Genomic DNA, 16,432 nt, shown 5'->3' on the forward strand with positions numbered 1-16,432 from the left:
TCTATGGATTGAGTTTGGGAAAATTTGAACTTGTCAATCCTATTGCTCTTCTAAAAGTTGAGTTTAACATATCTCTCTTCCTGTTTCTTTTTCAAAAGATTACTTAATTTAGGCTGTAGAATATTGTGGTATACTAGTTGCTTACAGTCCAAGCTGATGATCTTGATAGTGTGTCAAAGCCAGTAAGCTAAAGAAGTTAGTTCTGTAAGCAAGCTATATTTCTTATCAGGTAACTGTTTGTGGGATAAATAGGAAATCTATTTGTACTTATAAACACCTGTGTAAAAACTAGGTTAAAACCCCATGTGTTTGAGCCCTGTCAGAATCCAGAATATAATTTTTCACTGAGGCAAAGTTGTGTGTATATGTACATTACTCCTTTAGGTGTATGTGTTGACTTTCATGGGTTAGCTTGTGATGTTATTGGCATTTGTTCAGAAAACCATGTATGTATGTTGTCCTTTGTGGGCTATAAAATATAATTCTTGCTGCAAACACCTGGTGACTTATTTTGAAAATATTTCCTCTAACTGTTACTTCTGTAAAAACAGCACATTTAGGAAACTTGTTCAGAGTGCTGAAGCAAATTAGTTGGGAGACTGAATCCTTATCAGCATTTGTTTTTTTATATAGGCAGTTAAGGTTTTACCCAATTGCCTCAGTTTATCCAACTTTCACCTGTGGAAGCTAAATGATCTGTTTCCTTTTAAAATAGATTAATATTTCTTTCCCATGTCTTATTCCTTTCCCCTTGCCCCTTCATTTTCACCTGTCTTTAGGGCTTGAGTACTTTGCTCTGGGTAAGTTTCCAAGCTCTTTTCTCACTCCCATCCTCAAGACTCAAGAGTCTTTGCATGAACTCATGTAAACAGCTTTATTTGTTACAGCAGACTGTATCACAAGGTATTGCCACTTGGATGTCACAATAGAACAATTTAATGCATCTCCTGGAAATTGTTGAACCCCCTCTAACTTCTTGGAAAGTCTTTAAAGGCATCTGCTCAGCTTCAAGCTATAGTGATTAAACTAATTGGTGATAATGGTGTTGATGGATAAAACGTGATGTTAATATTCTTCTGAAACTGTTGTGTGTCAGTGAGCTATTCTAGGTGATAGTACTGGTTTCCTAGAAGAGAAACTTTAATCTTGGAGTTGTTCTGCTACTGCAGGGTTTGGGGAAAAGCAGGTAATGTCATGACATTTTGTAAACTTGAAAGTGAAGAACTCAGTTCTGCAATGACGACAGCCTGCCAATTGCTTTCTGTAAAGATGGTAAGATGACATAGAAATGTCATCTTCAAATAACCCTTTTTTCCATCAGTGTATATCTTTCATGCATATCTGCTTTAGATCCATGTCAAGTTAAGCATCTGACTAGAACTCTAAAGGCAAATTATGTTACAGGAAATAAATTTTCCTTCAATTTAGACTTACTTTAGTATGACACCTTTGATTTTTGAACTGTGCAAAGATATTGTGACTTCCTTAATTTTGGTAAAAGTATTGGTCTTCAATCAAGGATGTTCAGAAAATTCTAGAACTACTCCTTGTGAGAAAATGTCACTCCTTGATGCTCTCAGTTTCAGAAAGATGCTGTAAATAAAACTGATGTGGTTGTCACAATGCATTTGGTTTATTCAGAGCAGTGGAATTGTAGAATTTTTCTGTGGGTCCATACCCACAACTTTTCTAGTAGTTTGCAAAGAAGCAACATTTAAAAAAAAAAATGAAATGATGGCATGCATATTTTAGCACTGATTTTTCTTCTGAAGCAAATATCATTAAGACCCATTTGTGTTTTTTTTTTTTTTAAAATTGATACTGATTTCTTCCTTTAAATGAAAGCATTTGTGCTGAGAAGGTTCCTAAGTTTACTCCGAAAGGGTCAATGGGACAATAATAATGAGTTAAGAAATTAAACATAAGGGCACTTGACTGAACAAGAAAATAAAAAGTGTGTAATGCCTTGTGTGCAGTTAAAAAAGTTTACCCTGTTAATTCTGCTTTGATGCTTCCATTGCTGCTTGTAACAATTGACTTGTTATTGTACATACTTGTTTCATGTATTGGAATGTCACTGCTTATGCCAGCATGTTTGCCACTGCAATTTCACTGAACTGGAAAACAGTGCTCCATTCTTCTGATTTATAACACTTACCTAATATCTGAGAGCAACACAGGAGTGTGCAATTCCATTGATAGTGGATTCTTAAGTGGTTTAGTTTCAATTTTCACCTGTTAGTGAAATGAGTTGCTTAACATGTAAAGCAGCTTTTTGCTGAACATTGATAATTTTGAAGTTTATTATAACTCTCTCTAATGACTGCATATATATATGTATATTTGCCAAGTTTTAGTGCATAGTTCTTTAAGTTTATGCTTAAGTCTTCCTTACTCTTTCATAAATCAGAAATTATGAATGCTTTTAGCCTGAGTGCAGAGCAAAGCAAAAAAACAAGGAACTATTTAAATTGGTATTCGTATAGCTCGAATGTTGAGTTTTGTGAAAAGCAAGCATTTATCATGGAGGTATTTATTAAAAATCACTGTGATGCTAACTTCCACTTGTATACAGTGTAGTTGTAGACAGCATAAGCTAATTCTAGAACTGTAAGAGCTGAGAAAATGGATTTTGAAAATTACTAGTGAAAAACAATACTATAAAGAAATTTCTTGTCTCTAAAATTGAATATATAGATTGAAATGGCTTCTTGAATATTGCCTGTGCAGATGTCTGGCTTCATAATTATCTTGTTTTTATGAAAACAGTAAGAAAAACTGTGCGCTAGTCTTGATTTATTTATTTATTTATACACTGACAAGGCACTGAAACTCTTTTGGTAAGCTGTAGGATGCTGTGGTACTTGAAGTGAGCCTTGTGTTTGATTTGGTTTAATGTTTTAAACTGACCTCTTGTATGGATAGTTCCTACACAACTTAGTTGGATAATCTTAGAATGTTGATGACATACTTCTAACACAAGCTTCCTAATATTTTTCAGTAAAACGTAATTTCTATTGCTCTGTTCTTTCAAGTACTTTGCAACTTTTATTTTTTGAGGCCATACATCTTTGTTCACCTCTTGTAAATGCCTAGAATGTTTGTAGGAAGCATGAGGAATGAGTTGAGGCTTGTTGAAGCTATGGAAGAGGCAGTCTGAAATGCTGCTGGATATGATTATTGGGTAAAGTGTATTTGTAGTGTTGGTGAGGACTTCACAGTGGTCTGCCTCTAGGGTGCACATATGGTCTGATTTGTCATATATTCAAACACATAGTGTCAGACAGGATTCCAGGGACTATGGTCCAAATGGCATAGGAAGCTCTAGAGCTAAAATTTAAGTCATTGAGGAAGAGGTGATATCCGTGGTAGTGGTGTGATGCAGATGGCTGTGCAGAGACATGGTTCCAGTGTGTAGGTAATAAATTTATGGTGAGAGGGACATTTCTTTAGTTGCCAGCATGAACCATTTCAAATAGATGCAACCTGTACATTAGACTTAGAGCATCTAGGTTCCTTTTTCCTTCTAATAAAACTTCAGATGATTACAAGGGGAATTGTAAAATCAAAATTGGAGAACATTGATCAATATGGAAGTGCTTACCATTCAGTAATGTATACCTTCCGATAGGACAGAAGTCCAACTTGAGGAAAGAAATAGCAAAGAGTACACTACGTAAAATCACAGTTGTAATGCACACAGTCAAACTATATTCAATTATGGTACCTTGTCAGCCACAGTTGATGTAAGTTAAGATGGGTTTAGCTGATCCAACCTTGAATGTGAATTTTAGTATAGCATTTTTAATGCTGATAGAAGAAAGATAATCACAGAGATGCTAAAATATCAAGTACAAGTTAGCGAGCATAGACATTTCTGATTAAATAGTTACAGGTTAAAGAAAATTTTGAAGAGACAAGGTAAGTATTGAAATTGCTCCTTGCTATTTTTTTTTTAGATGTTAAGTCTGAATAGAAGTAGTATGATATAGTTGCAATATATTTGATCACTTATGTACTTTAGTTATTATGCTAAGACAGATGAGGTTGCAGAGAGGCACACTTGAAAACTGTGTTGGTTGTAGATCTTGATGTTGTTACACTTTTGAGCAGTTAGAATTCAGTAGGAGACAAGCAGCTTTTGATCTGCTCCTGAGTAATACATGAAACCTGGTTCAAAAAGTTTCTTATTTTGAAGATGCCTAATAGTGCTGATGCAAATAGTTCATCCTTTGTTTAACTTAAGGTAAAAAAAAAAAAAGCTGTTAGCTGCTCAAAGTAAATGTATGCCCAAAAAACCTCACCACCCCTGTAAAAAAACCCCACAAAAACCACCACCACCAAAAACAACCTCCCAAAGAAACTCCCACTCTTGGAGAATCCTAAAAAAAATCTCTGCTGTAGAGTAGGTTTCTGCCAAAAAATAATTGGTAATAAGGTTGGGTAACAAATCAAATGTGTAAGGAGTTGAGAAATATTTATTTTAAAGAAGCAGAGAACCTAGAATCATTTAGGAGATTAACTGACTATAATGATATCAGTATGTAAGGGAGTGCAAAAAACCCAGTTGGAACGTGAAACCATAACAGGGGGAAGAAGAAAGTGTTTGATTTTGTCCTTAGGAAGGAGTGCTTTTTTATGGAGAAGGAGCCTCGGATTATAATTTTAGAGTTTAACACTAGTTGTTAAGATGATTGGTAAGAAAATGCAGGTAAGATAACATTTATTCCCAGTTTTGTATTTTGGATTTTTTTTACCAAATGCAGTTTGTAACCTATTGCCTAATTAGCTCTGCTTTCAGAGGACTGGAGGATAGCGAACTGATTTTTTTTTTTTTTTGAAAAAAACAGTTCTGAAATAACTTTTCCCTATTGCATAAACTGATTAAAACCTATGGAGATTAGAATGAGCTGATTTAAAACAACTAACTAGGTAAACTTTAGGAGGAGGTGACATGTTTATGTAGGGAAAGCTTATACTTTAGAAATTCTAGGTGTATAAGTATGTGGGTAAGAATGATGTGGTCTATGTGTATCACCTTGCCAGCTGCATTTTGAAAATGTTATTTGCTAACTACTCTTCCTGTCATATGATATTCTGATACAATAAAAGTCCTCTTGTGATTAAATAGCTATTTTGAAAAGCTGATGAACACATAGAAGTGGGAATGGTGGGAAGCCTTTGGTGGGGTGCATCATATTTTTAAAAAACTAATGAAGGGAAGGGGACTAATAGACAATTTGTCAAAACAAAACCTCTTAGCAATTTTTTAAGTGTCTCTGCTACAGGTTGCAGAAGGATCCCATTATAGTAAATGGGAAATAAAATTACATATTAAGGCTGGTGTTAAAGTATTATCTGTAAAGAAAAATCTTAACTAATACATATTTGGTCTCTACAACACGTAGAGATATTGGAATTACTGTAGACTGTTCTATGAAGATACCAGGTGAATAGTGTTTGAAACTGGATAAAATGCTTGAAAGCAAATAGGGAACAAATACAAAAACTTTTATCATGCCGCTGTATGAAGCGGTGCCATGTTTGCATCTAGATGCAGGTAGTTCTCCTCAGCCTACCTTAGAAACAGTACATCAGAACTGGAAAAGTAACACACAAAGGTGTGGGACCAAGATAATCAGGGGTCTGACACTGCTTAAAAAGTTAAATATGCCATTTTCAGAAGTGATAACAAAAGGCTCTAGATGTATACTATACCTGGTTTCAGTTTTATAAAAACAAATGGTAGCTTTTTCAGCGATGGATCTATGTTTAATGGTAAAAGTTGTTAAGGGACAAGGATGACAAGGGACTTTTGACTAGTAATTCCTCTTAGCAGGAATTAGAAAACTAATTTTCTAAAACAGTCTTTATAAACTGACAGTACTTTAATTTTACACAGACCTACAAGAAGTTCATGCAAAATGTCAGATTAATTTTGTTCTCTGACAGAGGAACAGGGAAAAGCAGTCTATACTCCTATAGGCAAAAGGGGAATTGCTCTTTTGCCACTTTGTGCCTTTGCAGGCTGAACTGGATGGAACTTTAACCAGGGAAAAATATCTGTGTAAAATTTGCTTATGAGTATGGTCCAATCTCCTAGTGGATCTAAGTACTTTTGCTTTCCTTTGAATGCAATGGAGATTGCATTCATTGAATTTCTAAATACCAGCTATGTATATTGCTGATGTAAAACCATCTTTTTCATCACAACATAAATACACTAGTAATTGAAATATAATGGGAGCGGGGGGAAAACACCCCACACCTCTCTGTGGTGCACTTAATGTTGACTGGTGATTCGTGTGTAAACCTAGTTAATGCAAGTTGTACCTAGATTTGAGCTGTACCTGTTGCCATACTGTAGTTTACTGCTTCTGAAACATAACTTGGGCAGAGAACCTGTTCCAGACAAATGTATTTTCATTGCAGAGATTATACCTAGACTGTTGCAATTTTTTGTTTTTTCTGGACTACGTGTTAAAGTAAAATAAAACGCAGAAGTTGGTGGGTTGGGGCTATTCATGACCTGCTGCTTTCTTCAAAATTTTTTTTTATTTTTTTCCCCACTCATGTATGCTTTGATTTTTTTTATTTTTTTTTTCTTCTTCTTCTGTTTTTTGCCTGCAGGGATGCCTGCTGTCTGTAATCCAGGCATGGTACCAGTGGCAATACCACCTCCTGCAGTCAACCCTCAGCACCTGTGTAATGAAGAGGACCTGAAATCTATCCAGGACATGTTTCCCAACATGGACAGGGAAGTAATCCGTTCAGTGCTAGAAGCGCAGAGGGGGAACAAAGATGCAGCTATCAACTCCTTGCTTCAGATGGCTGAAGAATCATAGATCCCTGCTTCCTGCTTAGTCCCCATCCTTGATGCCACTTATTTTTACTTGCCAAGCCAGGGATTTAGCTAGAGGAAGAATTTCCCAGCAGCTTTCTGTTAGCGCATCCTGTGTGAAAGATTATACCCCTTTTCTCCATGGACATTTGAATCTTTTTCACTTTCTTTCTCAATCTGTACATACTCAGTTTAGCTTATGTCCTACAATATAGCATTGAAGCAACTTTACTATCAGCTGGGCCCTGTGTGGCTATATTCTGATGGGGTGGGAAGTAATGCTTCTTATTTTCCTTCCTCTCTCCCTTTTCATAAACTTGTTCTTACTAAGTAACTCTATGCAGTAGAATATTTACTACTGTTTGTTAGATTGAAAAAGAAATTTCTGTGGAGGGTTTACTCTTTAAACATAACTGATTTGTTAAAGTATTTAGGTTTCATCAAGCAGCCTATTTCTGCCAGAAATTAAAAGAAAACCCTTTCCTTGTCCTGTGGTGTTTAGTTATTGCTGTGATATATTCAACTGTTTCTGATTGAAGATTTTTAATTTAATAAGATAAATTTCTTAGGTTGCGCTGTTGGTATTTGTAATCTTCTATTCAATCTAGTCATTGGGCATCAAAGCAATATATTATCTGGTGTGCATTTAGGGCTTTATCCTCTCATATAATATAGTTGTATATCTGTAAAATCTTAACAGGTAACTTTTAACTCGTACAGTATGTATTGCTGTAGCAGAGAAAAGGACTGAAGCCTAATGTACTCTCACAGTTAATTACACTCTAACTACTATTTCTGCATTCCCATGGCTATTTCAAAGGATAAGTGCAGAGGGAAAGATTTTTATACCTAGAAAATTACAGAAGCCATAAACAATTATTTAAAGTGTTGTCTTACATTAAAAAGCAAAAATCTATGATCTTGTTACAAGGCTTTGTTCCTTACACCTATATTTCAGCAAAATTATTGTTTTATTTTACTGGAAAAACTATTTTGTATTTTTTCCTGTAATCTGAAATAAGCAGTGCAAAAAGTAGCTTCAGAATCTTTGAATGGCATTATCTGATGCTCAGTGACTTGTTAGACTACGGTTGCTGGAGTCAATTTATTATTTGATGCAGATGGAAATAAATTCTTTGTGAGAGAAAATTTAACATATCTGAGTTATAGTCTGATCCTCAGATGAGGTTGGGGGTTGCTTGTATTTATTGTTAGTGTTATTTTTTTCAGATTCATTTTGAAGCTGCAGAATCTTACAGTATGCACGTTACACTTGGATAAATTTCTGCAGTGTCTGTTTTTGTAGATGGTAAAGTAATGCACTTTAAATAGTATGCACCAGTTTATTTTTCCAGTGATGTGCAATGTTGCTGTTTTATCTTTTTAATATTTGATTTCAAATACTTTCTACAATAGCCATAGATCTTTGTATTTTCAAGAGCTGGAATGAATGTGCACTTGAAATCTAGGCTCTTGAGTGATTTGTGAGAACATTAAAGCCAGGTTTGGAATAAGGAAAAGGGACCCGTATTCTCTTGTTCCCTGTACTTTGTTTCATGTCCCACGCTTAATATATGTTCTTCATTATCTGCTGAAAAGCTGATTTTTTAAAATTTTTTTTTCCTCCCTACCTATGTTCAAGAAGCCTTTAGGTAGCACTGGCAGTAGAGCATGAATATTTGGGTTTTTATGATTAAAAGCGATAGTGAAACTTTTAAAATACAGCACCAAAAATCATACCAGTTTCTGACCTTTTAAAGCTGTCTTTTCATAATATATGATTTTAAGTTTTTTTAATGATTCCCTTACCATCTGAAATTTACCATTGAAAGCATAAGTGTCTTTATACATCCTCCAATTCGCTTTTCAATAATGAGATTCAAGGCTGTAGATTCTGTATGCTTTAGTTGTAGAGTCACCACATTTTTATTTTCTAAAATAAAACGGGTGTTCTTCAAGAAACTAGTCTTGCCCCTTCCCTACAATCATGGTAAATTTTGTGATTGAGTAGGCATAGAGGCGTTTAGTCTTTATAGCACAGTGATTTGTGACATGGTAAATCTTGGTAAGGATTTAATGCTTAGATATCTCCAGGAGGAGTCCCTTGCTCTAACTTTTACACGGATAGCATGAATTGCTAGGGATGGAACAATTCAGGGAAAAATGTATATATTTAAATTTTTATATTAAAACGTTGGGATCCATAATACAGCTTTTTATAAAAGCAAGTGGTCATGGTTCAACTTAATGGCTGGTAAATTGTACTGCATCCTATTACAGCTCAATTCAAGCACAGAATAAACACCTTTCAATCCCAACCACCAGGAGGGGTAAGTGCGAATGTTAGATTATCCAGGTTTATTCATAAACTAGCCTCTGTGCCTCTGAGGGAGGCTCCTGTTCTTAGAAATTTTTTGTTTGTTTTATTCTAGGCAAATGTTATGCAAAACAGAGTAGATGTATGAGTTGAAGGTGGGATACGTAGGAGCAGTATAGCCAGTAGATGGATTTCAGCATGTTATGCTAAAATACTGCTCTGGGGATTTTTTTTGTCTTGATTTAATTAAGTATTATAGCTGAAACTCTTATGTCAAGATGTGCTACTTGATCTTGTTAAAAAGAACAAAAGAGTCATCACGCTTTTCAGCATACATATCCTCTCAGTCAAACTATTCATTATCAGGTTTGAATTGGAGAGAGATGAAAAAAGGCAGGGAGTGTTTAGTTATTCTAGGGTCTGTGAAATTAAGGTATTGGAACTGAAAGTCTATTTCTTTATTTAAAACAAATAAATTGTCACTCATGATTGTAGCTTTTGACAAAATGCTAATGGGATAATACTGTGTTTGCTGCTGCTCATCTGCTCAACAGCTTCAAGCAGCTTGGAGCCAAAGCCAACTGTATAAGACTGGCATCTGCTGAAAGTTAGTGCTCTTAGTACTGGTTTGAGTCCTGCCAAGAGCCTAAACTTGCTAAAGGTAGGAACATTTTTTGTCTAGCTAGATCCTTGCTACTTTCTTCTCTACTGCTCTTTGCATCTGCTGATGGTACTGAATGTTTGGGGGTTTTTTCCCCTTACAAATGTTATTTCTTGTTTGGTTGATATGTAATACCGTACAGAGGATGTTTTTTGCTGTAATAATTCTGAAGACATTGTTTCTCTGTATTGGGGTCCAGTGTCCAAATGTGTTTCTTGCACTCTAAAGTACATTAACTTTTTCATTCTAATTTAATAAATGTATCATCTAAATGAAAGTGTATTACGTCTCTGTTGGAGGGTACCACAGTTTGAATCTTTGTCTATAGACTGATCTAGAACTCAAGTATCAGTTACTGTCTTTTATTCAGCCTCATGCTTTAGTTAAGTTACAGTGGTTCTTCATGTGATCATCTGGTGGGACTGGTACAGTAAACACTCAAAACTATTGTAAGCATTCATCTCTAGGTAGATGCCTGCTTCTAACTCTTCCACCTTCTAGGTAGATGCCTGCTACTTTCTCAAGAAAATCTTACAGTATTGCAGGTCTAGAAGACAGAATGAGGCAGAAGGGAGGTTGCATTGTTTGAAGGACAACGTTGGAGGGTAAGGGAGGAGGGAAGAACAGTGTTGGTATGGAGGAAAAGCTCTGGAGTGTGAAGGGATTGAGAACTCTCTAGATGAGTGGTGTCCAAGAGTTCTGAAATTGACCTTGTAATGTGCTGTTTTAGCTACAATAAGAGCTGGCTTTATCTGCTAGTATGTAATTAATGAACTTTGAACATTTAGTTTCAATAGCACTCTTTTTAATTCTATGATTGACTACAAAGCTATCTGAGGTCCTCTTTCTCATTGAACAGCATTGCTATGCTCAGTGATTATTAATCAACTGCTAGTCTGTAGTATTAGTACTATTATCAAGCTAACATTTTGGCTTTTACTGTCCAGTTTATAGTGTGTTTTTTATTGGGAGTTAATTTTTTTCAACAAATGATAGTTGAGAGGAATCTTTCACAACTGAATTTCCTTTGACTTATTTCCTTGATGTCCTTAGTACCTACTATGAAATGAAATTGTGTTCAAATTGTGCTTTCTTCTAGCCCTTGAGTGTCAGTTTCTATCCCAATTTATGTTCTAAAGCTTACAGTTTGCTTTCACATTTCTCCAGTGTACTGAGAGAGATACGAAGTGAGAATGAATTTACTTAAACAAATGTTGGCGTTCTTCTGGCTGCTAAAGCATCTATTTTGCATTTTAATATTTATTAGCTCTTTTCATTTCACTGGTAATCAACCAGTGATTATGTGTGGGAATGTAATCAGTGTACTTTGAATTATTAAAACATTTAAGTACATCAATGAGAGCAGGGCCTCTAGGAAGAAATGCAAGTATGTATTTTCTTAAAATAAGTAAGGAAAATGAAAACCATATTAATAATCTTCTCTGCGGTTTTAAGTTGTAGCTTATTGAAGACTTCAACTTTCTCTGCTAGATCTTCAGGAAGCTTGTTTAGAAACACAAGTTGATCTATTTTCATACTGCAGAATATTTTAGAAGGACTTTACTATCTTGGAAAAAATATAATTAATTTTGTAAGAACAAATAGACTATACTTATGGTATACAATAACTTTTGAAGTAAAATCTGCATATAGATGGGAAAAGTAAATTTGTGGAAAGCAAGTAGATAGTTCTCCCAAATGTGGAAATACAATGGAAGTACTGCTGTTTGGAGTATTCAAAGAATTCACTTTAAACATGTTTTTAAAACATTAAGTGTGCTAATCTGGAATGTGAAGCAGACTACATTCAAATGGACAACCTTTATAATTTTAATGCACTTATCATTGGAAGAGAATGAAGGATGATTCAATTTATTTTAAAATTATCTCCAATTATAAAATAACTACAGTGAGTGAAAAATTATACTGAACTGATCTTCCATGTCTGTGCTGTCTGTGTTTCTTTACGGATTATATTCAGGAGCTTGGCACTGTATCACAAGACAATGTTTTTCCACCTTAAATGCCCAATTCCTGTAATAGTAATCAGCTTAATGTGGAGCATTCAGGTTGATTTGAAATGCTTATTGGTATTTTAAAAATGAATCACTAAGTAATTATAAAAGTGCGCATGGTGGGGGGAATGGCAACAAGTTCCTGCCTGGCGCAGCAGATGAGTCTCCTCTATGACTACCTGACTTTCCCAGATGCCCTTGCATAATAGATATGAGGCTCTGCAAGTGGAACCCAGCAATGATGAGGACAGTCGTTCATCTAGGTTGGAGGTGTTACTGAGATTAAGTTGGTCTAGGCCCTGCGTCAAAACCACTTCCGTAAAAGAAGATGGGTCATTGTCACAGGAGACTCTCTTCTAAGGGGAAGAGAAGGCCCAGTTTGCTGACCTGACCCACTTCTTAGGGAAGTCTGCTGCCTCCCTGGGGCCTGGGTTGAAGATCTGATGAGGAAACTTCCTACCCTGGTACAGCCCTTGGATTATTATACATTATTGATTTTTCATGTAGGCAGCAATGAAGTTGCAACAAGAAGTCCAGGGGTGATCAAGAGAGACTTCGTGGCCTTGGGATGACTGGTTAAAGGATCCAAGAGCACAGGTAGTGTTCTCCTCTATCCTTCCAGTTGCAGGGAGTGATGAGGGAATAAACAAGAAGACCCAGCAGATAGTAGCTGGCTGCAAGACTGGTGTCACCAGGAGGTTTTGATTACACGTTGGTCTACACAACACCAGGCCTGTGGGCGACAGTTGGGGTACACCTGTCTCAAAGGGGGAAAGGATCTTTGTGCAGGAGTTGGCAGGGCTCATTGAAAGAGCTTTAAACTAGATTTGAAGGGGGAAAGGGATAAAAGCAGGCTCACCAGGGATAAGCATCACATCAATGTCTGAGAGACAGCGTGCTAGCCAGGTCCTTTGGTCTGCTCCATGATGTGCTGAGTACACTGGAGCACGTTTAAATGTCTTTATACTAATGCACACAGCATGAGGACTAAACCAGAGAAGCTAGAAGCTTTGGCCCAGTCCCAGAGCTACAATGTCATTGCCTTAAGTGAAACATGGTGGGATGTATCCTGAGTCTGGTGTGCCATGATGGATGGTTACAGGCTCCTCAGGAGGGATAGACAGGGCAGGTGAGGCATGGGGGTGTAGCTGTATGGAAGGGAGGGGTTAGATTGTACAGCACTTACCATTGGGGATGATGTGGTTGACAGCCTCTGGGTAAGGATGAAGGGGGAAAGCAAATAAAGCAGATGATGTTGTGGGAGCCTACTATTGACTGCCCATCCAGGACACCACAGCAATTATTCTACATGAATTAAGGGGTATCTAGACCAGCTGCCCTTGTCCTTATGGGTGATTTTAACTTCCCAGATGTCGACTGGGAATATCATATAGTGGACATAAACATGTCCAGGAAATTCCTGAAGCATGTCGAAGATAATTTCTTGGTGTAGGTACTAAGGGAGCTGACTACGAAAGGTGCCCTCCTAGATTTGTTGTTTATAATCAGAGGGGGGCTCATGGGCAAAGTAGTGATTGGTGGCTGCCTTGGTCACAGTGACCATGAAGTAGTTGAGTTTAAAATCATTGGCAATAGGAGAAAAACTGCCAGCAAGACTTTGACCCTGAATATGGGAAAAGCAGATTTCAGGCTGCTGAAGGAGCCACTTAGTAAGGTCCCCTGGGAATCTGCTTTTGAAGGTATTGGGGTCCATGAATGCTGGTCACTTTTTAAGAGCCATCTCTTAAGACCACAGGAGCAGGCAATTCCAAAGTGTCGGAAGACAAGTAAGCAGGGCAGAAGGCGGGCTTGGCTGAGCAGGGATCTTCTAGAACTTGGGCAGAAAAGGAAAGTATACAGACATTGGAAGCAAGGACAGCTGACGTGGGAGGACTACAGAGATGCTGTTTGCATTGTAGGGAGAAAATTAATGCAGCCAAAGCTTGATTAGAGTTCAAGATAACCAGAACTGTGAAGGACCACAAAAAGGGCTTTATTAAATATGTTAACAGCAAAAGGAGGAGGATCAGAGATTATAAGATTGGTCCGTTGCTTGGTGAGGTTGGTCACCTCACAAACAGGGTTGTAGGCAAAGTGGAGATGTTTAATGCTGCCTTTGCCTCTGTCTTGAACACAGATGAATGGCCCTGCGATGCCCAGGGCCCTGTGTTGGAAGACTGCGACTAGAGGGGATGATAAGCTCCCACCCGACTCTGAAGTTGTTCGAGACTTGCTGCTTCAGCTGGTTCTGCATAAATCTATGGGGCCTAATGGCATTCAGCCCACAGTACTGACGGATCTGTCTGATGTTATTGCGGAATCTCTCTCCATTATTTTTCAATGGTCTTGGGTGTCTGGAGAAGTCTCAGTTGACCTGAAGCTAGCAAATGTTGTCCCAGTTTTCAAAAAGGGAAAGAAGGAAAACACTAGTAATTACAGGTCTGTCAGTCTCACTGGTAAAACCATGGAGAAGCTTATTCTGGGAGATATTAAAAAACAGCTGAGACGATGCAGTCATTGGTCACAGTCAATACATGTTTATGAGGGGAAACTTTGCCTTGTTGAACCTCATGCAACTGGTCTCGGCCCATCATTCCAACCTGTCCAGATCCCTCTGTAGAGCCTTCCTACCCTCAAGCAGATCAAGGCTCCTGCCCACCTTGGAGTCATCTGCAAACTTACTGAGGGTACACTCGATCCCCTCGTCCAGATCATTGATAAAGATTTTAAAGAGAACTGGCCCCAGTACTGAGCCCTGGGCAACACCGCTTGTGACCGGCTGCCAACTGGATTTCACTCCATTCACCACAACTCTTTGGACCTGGCCACCCAGACAAGTTTTTTACCCAGCAAAGAGTATGCCGGTCCAAGCCATGAGGAGCCAGTTTCTCCAGCACAATGCTGTGGGAAACAGTGTCAAAGGCTTTATTGAAGTCCAGGTAAACAACATCCACAGCCTTTCCCTCATCCACTATGTGGGTCATCTTGTCATCGAAGGAGACCAGGTTGGTCAAGCAGGACCTGCCTTTCATGAACCCATGCTGACTGGGCCTGATCACCTTGTTGTCCTGTATGTGCCGTGTGATGGCACTCAGGATGATCTGCTCCATAACCTTCCCCAGCACCGAGGTCAGACTGACAGGCTTGTAGTTCCCTGCATCCTCCTTCTGGCCCTTCTTGTAGATGGGTGTCACACTGGCTAACCTCCAGTCACCTGGGACCTTCCTGGTTAGCTAGGACTGCTGATAAATGATGGAAAGTGCCTTGGTGAGCACTGGTGCCAGCTCCCTTGGTACCCTTGGGTGGCTCCCATCTGGCCCTATAGACTTGTGCATGTCTAAGTGGTGTAGCAGGTCACTAACCATTTCCCCTTTGATTAAGGGGGCTTCATTCTGCTCCCTGTCCCTGTCTTCCAGCTCAAGGGGCTGCTTACCCAGAGAACAACTGGTCTACTATTAAGGACTGGAGCAAAGAAGGCATTAAGTATCTCAGCATTTTCCTTACCCTTTGTCACTATGTTTCCTCACGCATCTGATAAAGGATGGAGATTATCCTTAGCCCTCCTTTTGTTTTTAATGTATTTGTAGAAACGTCTTTTGTTGTCTTTTCAGGCATTACCCAGGTTAAATTATAGCTGGGCTTTGGCCTTTCTAATTTTCTCCCTGCATAGCCTGACAACATCCTTGTTGTCCTCCTAAGTTGCCTGCCCCTTCTTCCAGAGGCCATAAACTCTCTTTTTCTTCCTGAGTTCCAGTCAAAGATCTCTGCTCAGCCAGGCCGGTGGTCTTCCCTGCTGGCTTGTCTTTCAGCATATGGGGACGGCCTGCTCCTGCACCTTTAAGGTTTCCTTTTTGAAGAATGTCCAGCCTTCCTGGACTCCTTTGCCGTTCAGGATTGCCTACCAAGGGACTCTGTCAACCAGGCTCCTAAACAGTCCAAAGTCTGCCCTCTGGAAGTTCAAGGTAGCAGTTCTGCTGATCCCCCTCCTTACCTCCATGAGAATCAAAAAGTCTATCTAATTTCATGATTGCTGTGCCCAAGACAGCCTTCAGCCATCACATCACCCACAAGTCCTTCTCTGTTCATGAACAACAGGTCCAGCAGGAGCCTTCCCTAGTTGGCTCACTCACCAGCTCTTTCTTCCACAAACGTTTCTAAAGAATTTAACATGATCTGTGTCTTAACTATTGAAATATAGCAGAAGTGCTAAAATGTACTTCAGAAATGGCTCAGCCCATTGAACTAATCTGAATATTTTAATATTGAAAGTCATCCATTACTGCTGTCTTCAGTGGGGGGGAACAAAGTAAACACTGAAAGCAGCTGGGAAAATCAAGGGAGCTTAATTAGTGTTGTGGTATAGTCAGCTGCCAACAAACAGCATGACCGTAAGGACTATGTTGTGACTATCTCTGTATAAACAATCACAAAGTTGCTGTGATACTAAATGTTAGACCACAACTTTTTTTTTTTCTTTGATTGTCACTTTTATGTCACTGGGGGCCAGGTGCCCACCAGAGCCGCTCTATCACTCCCCTCTTCCGTAAGGCAGGGAGGGGAGAAAGGAGGATGGAAAAAAACAACCCCAAACTCATTGG

The 16,432-nt window shown here is 38.4% G+C and overlaps 1 protein-coding gene across 3 annotated transcripts in view; it reads left to right on the top strand.

Annotated features, from left to right (window-relative positions):
* TOLLIP (toll interacting protein) overlaps positions 1-10,096 on the top strand; it is a 30,788-nt gene extending 20,692 nt beyond the window's left edge. For 2 of the 3 annotated variants that reach the window (XM_054825947.1, XM_054825949.1), the window contains exons 6-7: positions 780-800; positions 6,631-10,096. In XM_054825947.1, coding sequence (XP_054681922.1) covers positions 780-800; positions 6,631-6,845 — 236 coding nt within the window. In that variant the 3' untranslated portion in view covers positions 6,846-10,096. The remainder of the gene's footprint in view (positions 1-779; positions 801-6,630) is intronic. The other variant, XM_054825948.1, reaches the window with a different exon arrangement.
* Positions 10,097-16,432: the final 6,336 nt, after the last annotated feature.

This window comes from Grus americana, chromosome 5 (genome assembly GCF_028858705.1).
Source record: "Grus americana isolate bGruAme1 chromosome 5, bGruAme1.mat, whole genome shotgun sequence".
NCBI classification, from domain to species: Eukaryota; Metazoa; Chordata; class Aves; order Gruiformes; family Gruidae; genus Grus; species Grus americana.